The sequence below is a fragment of the Paramacrobiotus metropolitanus genome, unplaced genomic scaffold, assembly GCF_019649055.1.
Source record: "Paramacrobiotus metropolitanus isolate TYO unplaced genomic scaffold, Prichtersi_v1.0 Parri_scaffold0000029, whole genome shotgun sequence".
Taxonomy (NCBI): domain Eukaryota; kingdom Metazoa; phylum Tardigrada; class Eutardigrada; order Parachela; family Macrobiotidae; genus Paramacrobiotus; species Paramacrobiotus metropolitanus.
The window spans coordinates 869,238-877,987 of NW_026570249.1; the positions used below are offsets into that span (position 1 = coordinate 869,238).

At 41.8% G+C, this 8,750-nt stretch overlaps 1 protein-coding gene and 1 long non-coding RNA gene across 2 annotated transcripts; both read right to left on the reverse strand.

The window, feature by feature from the left end:
• Positions 1-291: 291 nt before the first annotated feature.
• Positions 292-1,029, reverse strand: LOC129588257 (uncharacterized). The gene is made up of 3 exons (XR_008690457.1): positions 908-1,029; positions 670-786; positions 292-504 (listed from the first exon to the last, which is right to left on the reverse strand). It is a non-coding gene; the product is annotated as an uncharacterized LOC129588257 (long non-coding RNA).
• A 1,317-nt stretch (positions 1,030-2,346) lies between these two features.
• LOC129588294 (uncharacterized) lies at positions 2,347-4,250 on the reverse strand. Its single transcript, XM_055482460.1, has 4 exons — positions 3,255-4,250; positions 3,067-3,129; positions 2,781-2,900; positions 2,347-2,711 (listed from the first exon to the last, which is right to left on the reverse strand). Exons 1-4 carry the CDS (start codon positions 4,248-4,250, stop codon positions 2,610-2,612), a joined length of 1,281 nt encoding a protein of 426 aa, XP_055338435.1. The 3' UTR covers positions 2,347-2,609.
• Positions 4,251-8,750: the final 4,500 nt, after the last annotated feature.

Consider the following 8,750-nt stretch of genomic DNA (forward strand, 5'->3'; position numbering starts at 1 on the left):
AACATAAATAATACGCTGCATGTGATTCATCCTGAACACTGGATGTCCAACGTCCTTTCCGGTCTTATACATAGGACATGATACACTCGTACTTTTACAGGATGTATGTCCCGGTACAGTTTACATGGTGCATGGGAATGTGTATTATTTATTGTTTTATTTTTGCTCTGTTTTTTTTTGTACAGTTTTATTATGTACATTACCGTCCGTAAGAACAGATACGTATAAAATTGTCCGGCTCTACTCCGTAGTAAAAATCATGATGGTTAACAACATTGTGCATCTTACTGTTAAAAACACTGCTACAGAGTATACTTACGTTATAAGTGAAAATTTTTAATCACAAATTAGTTCCAATCAAATACTGGTGAGGTTTGCTTTGAGTTCTTCCGGAATGGTGACGTTGTGGTCGACAATCAGCTTGGTAACCATGCGGGCAGTTGACTGGATGTTCTCCATGCGATCGACCGCAAATATGACGAAGCCGAGAACACAGCAGGCGAACTAAATATGTAAGTACAGTAATACATACAAGAAGCATCTTCTCCCCTGTGTACTCAAGGGAATTTCTAAAACATTCATGCCCACACGGGCCATACCAACATCTACATTAATTTTTTTCTGTATGGCTATGAATTGTTAATAATTTCCTTCTATATGTTCCCTTACTGTGAGTAAGGAAAGCGGTGTCAAATCCATAACGCCACCGGCGGACAATGTTAATCGTTTCGCATGGCCCCGCTCGACCAGGGAAGTCATAATATCGTATTCGTCTATTGTCGGTTCCTGAAACCAAAACAAAAGTAATTTGTCAGAATTATTACTGTCCGTTCGAACGAGTGCACTAGCTGCTACATGATACGTGTTGTCAAATTTTCGCCGAGAATTGATATTTGCGGTACTTAACGGTTTTGCGGGTTTCTTGGCGCCAGTAAACCAGGCTTTCCAGTTTTTCAGCGATCTGTGTTTGCTAAAATATCGTTGCAGTTATTTACGAATTATGGTTAATTATCATTCATTACGTTAAAGTCAGTGGACTTCAGTACCAGAGCGTAAACCTGCAGTGGCAGCTTAGCCGCTGACCACAGCTGTAGAATCAAAACTAGCGTCGTTGTGCAATATCGCAACAGACGTCTCGGTGATCCCATACTCGGCACAAAGGCGAACATCACAAACCACGCAGAGGTCACCATGATTTCAAAACCATTCCCCAGTACCGACACCAGAATCTGCCAGTGCAGTGCATTCTGCACCTCCCTGACCTTTCTAATCAAATGCTCGTAACCCGCACGCAGCCTAATAAGTTCGTCAATGAAATCGTCATCCGTCCACTTATTGCTCTGCGTCCGCTGAATGGCACGGTCAATATCATCTGACAAGATTTCAGCTTCTTTGACAATAAAGCAGCATGCGTAGCCAAAGAATGTCTCGCTGATGATGTTGATCATTGTACCCAACCACAAAGCAATGGATGAATATAAAAGGACAAAACTGTTCGTAGTTTGAAAAATGAAATATGTATTGGGATCACTGTTGAATCCTGGTTCTACAATGATTAACACCAGCGTGGCCACAAAGCGTGCCGTGACTAACAGAACAAGAACCAGGAAGCGGTACAGCACTCGTCTGGCGCTAGATGGGACAGCCACAACGTGTCCAATAAAAGGGCTGCGGATGGCCCGCAGCGGATCGGGTAAGCGTTGGATGTCGGCGTAAAATAGCGCGCTACTGAAGCAGATTCCGGTACCACGGAGGAATGCGATTTGGGTGTGCATCAGGCTGACCGTTGCTACAATATGGCTAGCTACGGCGAACTGACTTCGCAGATACGTATCAAAATTAGAAATATCACCAAAGTCCAGTAGAGTAGCAACACAAAACAATCCACTGAGAACGAAAAGACAGCTTCTTTTACTGCAAAAGGCCATTATGTAATCGAGAAGCTTAATGACTGTATTAATGACTGTATTAATTAAAAGTGGTAAATTGGGGTTATGTACATAAGATTCCGGGGGTGGTATCTGCAAAACGTTTGCAAAGTTGCTTGCAAAGCGCACTGGTTGTATGCTTGGTACACTTTATTGACAAGTGAAACGGAAAAATTCAATGCTTCGCTAATTCTCGACGATGAATGTCATTCATCCAAATTTTGCGAGACAGGTGTCGCAATGCGGTACCAGACGTCATTTTTGGCAGAACGTCAAATGGCAAGGTTTACTTCGTTAGTTATTGAGAAACTGATCCCGGTGGTGTCATTGTGGTAGTTTGTGAGTTTGCAACTGCACTGTACGAACTACGACATATCGGATATCTTACATGTACGGCGGTTTAATTAAAGGAGCTTTATCAGCTAGCGGATACGCTTAATGCCGTAAGAGAGAGAAAATAAAAATACACTGTGGTAGCGCTCCAACTACAGATTATGTGAAATCTTTCGTTGAAAAACTTTAGATGCAGTTAACAAATTAAAAGCAAATCAGCTTTAGTCATATCTATATTCTCCATGCGTACAAGTTTAAACCCAAGTGTCCGACCAATTCACTAATCGGCATTCGGCACTCATTCAACTTTACAATCGCAAAGTCCGGCTAAAAAGCAGCGGCAACTTTTTAACAATTTATCAAGTCATTATCGTCTTGTGAATGTATAACAGAATAGCTTTCGATGCGCTCGATGATGAAGCAAACGAATCCTGCCACCGAAACAATGGTCTAAGAGAAAAGTTAGGTAATTAAACGTCAGCATATTATTGTATTTACGTATTTTTACCCACTGCTTACCGAGATGACCGTGGCTCGATCAATGCCAATTATTTGTCCGGCACAAAACGTGAGGTCACTGGATTTTACTTTTCTGTCCAAAGTTTGGGTGACATCCACCTCGGTTACGGATGCGATATACTGCAAGTACCAGTTGTGATCAGAGATGATACGGTTAAAAGAGATGCGGCAGTGCAGCATACATCGTACGTAGTTCTACGAAAGCGTTTACTTCAGGTTCACCATAACTTATCCAGATTTATTTAAATCAAACCTAGAATCTTTGCAGAAGTTATATTATTTTCACCTTTTTTCTTTTAGCTTGTCGTTGATACAGGGCCTCATCCACCAACTCTGCTAACTTATCGGGCTAATGTAGGACAAAAGTATCCGTATTAACAATAATATTTTACGATCATCAGTTCATGTAACGAAGACCATGCAGTACATTGTAAATTTGTAACGTCTTCGTTTTATATGCACGAATGTTCGTACCATGTAACTAAACTTCAGAGGCTGTGCCACAAGGTAAATAAGCCGAAGAATTGTGCCTAATAAAGTCATCAGCATCCTTGCAGTTTTATACTTGTTTCCAAAAGTCGGTAACGCGACCCACGAGCAAAACCAGGCAATCACGACCAAAACTTCGAAAAGGTTCCCTGCGATATCAATCAGCAGTTTGCTGGAGAACGTCTTCTGCATCCTCTCGAACATATCGCATAACATCTCATGCTGTCGCCGTATATGCTTCAGCTTATTCGCGAATTCATCCGTTGACAAGGCGGCTGGCGCGGGTTCATCAAGCAGCTTCTGAATATCTTCAGCACAAACTTCAGCACAATCGTTGAGGATAGCGCATAGATAATAAAACATTGTCAGCAACGGGAGATTAATCCACGAAGCCAGAATGACCCAAATGTAAATGTACGCATTGATCTGCCACACATAAATGTAGAAGAATCCATACGGCACCCTCTTGTACAAGTTATCCAGATTTTCCAACATTCCCACAACCAATCGAATTATGCACGATACTTCCACAAAGAGAAAAAGAAGCTGCCCTCTTTTAATGTGATGGATGCGGCGATTCGCCGGAATCTTAAAAACATCTGCGCATTTCAAGACAAAATGCGCACACGCTACCATTTCCTTTCCATGCCGCATGCTGAAGATGCATGATGCGGCAGCGCGGAAAAAAGTTGTCTGACTGGCTGCAAAACCGATTATGACAATGATCGGATTAATGCGGCCATATGCCGGGTCCTTGTCGCGACCTTGTAAGTGGACTAGATCGACGAAGTCGAGTATGAAAACCCACGTAAAAACAGCAGTTATGGCATAACCGGTACATCGCGTGGAAAAGTGGGATGTTTTTGATAAAAGTGATTCCTCATCACGGACGGAAGAAGGAGATACAAAAAGGCGCAGAAATAAGCGACCCGGATAAGGAGGTCCTTTACGCAGCCGTAGAACATCTGAACCTTTCCGCATTATGATCGATTCATCGCATTTTCATCGCTTCAGTTAAAAACATGATGTGACCTTTTTCGTTTTGACGTTACAAACCACCATCAAATCTCAAAAGCTGTAAGTCAGGTGTTACCAAGTCTTTAAAGAAAAGCTATTTATTCTATGAATCTTTACTAAATATTACGGAAGTGCTTTAGTAATATTCTTTGTGAAACTCGTATTCGAGATAATTCAAGCTCTGTTTGCATTTAGCAATAGTTGCCATTCGATCCAGCACAGGTGAATCTGACAGTGACAACCATTCTTCCCCAACTGTCAAAATTAATGACTTTCTCTGCCAAACAAGCAGAATTACTAAATGTACTTCAGTACTTGCATTTTGAAAATGAATACGCGCGTGGCAAAATATCCGATCCGCACACAAGGTACTAAGCTAAATCCGTCAATACAAGAAAGTTATGTAAATCCTGTCTTGTTGTGACCGATATTAAGCAAACTCGAATTCCTTGTGCTCCCCGACAAGTCGGTAACTTTATCCATTATCGAGTCCGTGTTTTCCATGCGATCAACCGCAAAAATTAGGAAACCCAGGATACAGTAAGCCATCTGAAATGCAGGCATATGTGTACCAAAGCAAAAATTGCAATAATGATGTAAGAGTTCTGTACCGTCATTGTTGAGTACGGAGTCAAGTCAAATATTCCCCCAGCAGAAAAGGTCAAACGTTTGGAGTATCCCCGTTTGGTTACGGACTGCAGCAGCTGATATTCTTCCAGTGAAGGTCCCTAAAACAAATAAAGTACAGATCGACCTTACGCTTAAAACTGGTAACGAGGTTGAGGTGATGCCAAAATAAACGGATTTACCTTTATTCGCTTTCTTTGTCGCCAGTAAACTAGTGTCTCAATTTTTTCCGTAATTTTGCATTCCTGTGGAGTAAACCATACAACTTTTTCTGTTTGCGTTTAGAGCTTAGACATTTTGCGTACTGGCAAATGGTAATCGACCGAAGCGAAGCGAAGGTCCTCTATGTTCAAGATAACAGAAGTTTTTGTCGGTCATGTCGGTCACGCAATAATCTGTCCGTCGGTCACGCTGCTCACGCACTACTAATAGCAGAAAACCTATAATATTATTACAGAATGGTAAGTATTAGTAGAGCTGGTTCACGGCGCTGCTGCCGTCACTCGGCTAGAATAAGACGTTACGGCAACACATAATATGGTTAAATCGGGCGCGGTACATAAGCACCATGCTTAGCCACAAGGCCCTTAACGTAAAACTCCAGCCGGGTGACGGCAGCAGTGCAGGGAGACGATTCGGGTAGACTGGTTTTGCCCCCTATATTATGTGAAAGCATGTGTGTTTTTCACTGTTGTGTATTTACTAAAACAAATTGGCACTGTAAAAATTTGAAATTTGTTGAATTTTGTCAACGTGTGTGACCGGCAAAAATGTCCCCCGTGTCCCCCCGGACATTCTTGCTGTGTCCCCCCTGCCACCATCGCCAAAACGGTAACCCTTTGGCCAGAATGGTGACACAGGGGACTTACAACGAAAAGCTGAAAATCAGGTCACTCGGTGACCTTTAAAGAACCGCCACCAGCGTTACCACAGCGTTACCAGTCAAAAATCAGTGAACGACAGCAATTACGGACTGGATATTATTGCCGAAACCAAATTATTGGTGTCCGGCATGGGGGACATTATTGCATTACAATAATGCACTTTTAAACTAACACAACTTGATAATCTTTATCATCTTATGCTTTATACGTGGACCTGTTTTATCTGTGGAATTTTTGTCAATATTCTTCCCTAAAATGCTCTACTGTAAACTTTCATTCTGAGACTGTTGACAAATCATTCCAACTGCATAATACAGGCAGCAGATAAATTATCTGCTGCACATTTTAATGTTGACTAGAGATATGTGAATTTAAAATAGGACGAAAATTCGTAATACAGGATAAGATTTTGTTCAGAATGGAGCATCTTACGGAAATTTCTGGCTTCGCTTCGGTCTTTTAGTGCTAGCCTGCAGCGGTGCACTTCCCTAGTAATAGTTTACCTTTTTCCACATCAGACACGGGAAATGCAGCATCGACCAGAGTTGAAACAGCACAAGCGGCACCGTTAAACAGTATCGAATGAATCGTCTTATCGAAAAGATTTTGGACATGTAGGCATAAATAACGAACCACGCAATCGCAACGATTAACTCCAACGAATTCCCCATAACCGATATCAGAATTTGCCATTTGACACAACTTTGCAGCATAACCACGTTCTTGGCAACGTTTTCATAATGACTTTGAATGTCCAGGACAGCTTGGTAAAATTCATCGCAGTTGTATAAGTTTTGCATGGTAGCAAAGGTGTCCTTTTCGATATGAACAAGCAGTTCGTCGGCTTGGTTAACCAAATCAGCAAAACAGTAAGAGAACAAGACTTCTGGAATGATGGTGGCCAATCCAGCCACAAACAGGAGAAACGCCCAGTAGCATAAAATCCCAATGTTGCTGATGTTCAGAACAAAGTACTGGGTGCGGTCGTAAGACGTTTTTGATTGGCGAGTGGCCAGTATTGTCATCGCAATGAATCGCACGCTGACCAGTACGATCATGACAACAAACCGTTTAGCCAAAAGTTTGCACATGGATTGATCTTTCGGAAAGCACTCTTTCAGTCTTAAGTGCAGAGGAAGCAAGAGGTTTTTGATTTGATTATACTGCCATACATTAGCCAGGCAGACAGCTGTTGCACGAACGAGAGCGATTTGGGTGTACATTAAACTCATCACCGCAAGGACCGGACTAGCGCCGAGGTATGAATCCTTCAGGTATGTATCGAAATTCTTCAAGTCGCCCACTTCCATAATGGTAACAATCAGTAAAAACACATTGACTGTGGCCAAAGCCATTCTCCCATGTGAACTGCACATCTTTGCCATGATACAAACCGATGGCCTTGTTACAATTGTTGTTAATTTAATGGTGCATTGTAACGTGCTTACCGGATCGTAACTTTGCAAAACATCCACGAACTGACCACGAGTGCAAATGCCGCTTTTATGTATATATTTATTGTGCGCTTAGTCGCTGTACAACGGTAAACATTTCTGTTAAGTGTACATTTGGGAAAAATTCAGCATCGACACTGTTACTTAATTTCCCCAGAGAAATAGCACCAAATACGCTAAATATCTCCACCATCTCTGCTCTCTTATCACAAGAAAACACCTCACAAATTAGCGAATCAGCAAAACAAAAACGTTTCTAACGCGATACCGACACATTCATTTTTCTCTGCTAAGAGGATCGTTGTACAAAAGTAAAACACATTAATAATCATAAGATTGTGTACTGCAGAAACGTAAAAAATCAAGTGCAAATTTATAGACCCTTTCGTCTTTATTTCACTCCATAGAAACTTGAAGTTGTTAAAGAAATCACATGCGTCAGGAACCAGATAATGCATAGTCTTCTATACACAAGGTTGTTTTATTACGAAGCGTATTTTCGAGATCTATACCAAGAGGACACGAAGCATTGTTCCTTTGTGTGAGATAGCATTTTCGCAGTTTACCTGTGCGTTGCAGGTTAAGCAAGCAATGCCCTACGAATACCGAATACAGTAAGTACATGTTAGGCTGCGCAAAAAAATGCTACAGTATGCAATGCGTAACATTGCATGCTACTGTTACGAACGCATACGAACCATAACCCGGGAACCGTCAAGATGATGTACTTGCGTTGTTGTGCCACACGGGATCATCGAAAGGTGTGGAATTTTCGATACGCTCGATAACGTAGCAAAAGAATGCAAGCAAACAGAATGCGCCCTGCAACGAATAACAAATCAATTAGGCCATGCTGAAGTTATTTTGAGGATATTTTAGCGAACTGCACAAACACTTTGCCACTGACCTTCAAAGCCGCGCCAACGTTCAAAGGCAGGACATCACCAGCTGTTAAGGTCAATGAGTTCGATTTTGTCCTCCGCACGAAAGAATCAATACATTCCATCTCTTTGATGGTTATATTCTGTAAAAGTTCAGTACTGCTACACAGGGACAAATTTCTCTTCTTAAAAAGTATCACACAGTAAATTTTGTGTTGTACTCATAAATGATAATAGAACAGCGGCTGAAGCGTGCTCCGAATAATGGAAAAATAATGCAACCTTTGACGTACTATACGTTTCTTTTGCTCACGCTCCGAAATCTTTTCAGTTATTTCCACCAATCTCCTTTGCTGCAAAGAACGAGGGACATTATGAACGGGGGTCCCAACAACAATGTGTAGCAAACAAGTGATTCAAAAACGTCATTACCATCAGGCTTAATTTGATAGGCCCATATGCAGTGGTGATTAACGTAATCACTGCATTGATGCCGTACAACGCCACCCGGCCGGCGCGCAAAGGTTCCCCAGAATCAGGGACCGATAGCCACGTGCAGAACCATGACATAACGATCATTAACTGAATGCCAGGAATGAGTGACTGGATTAACGAAAT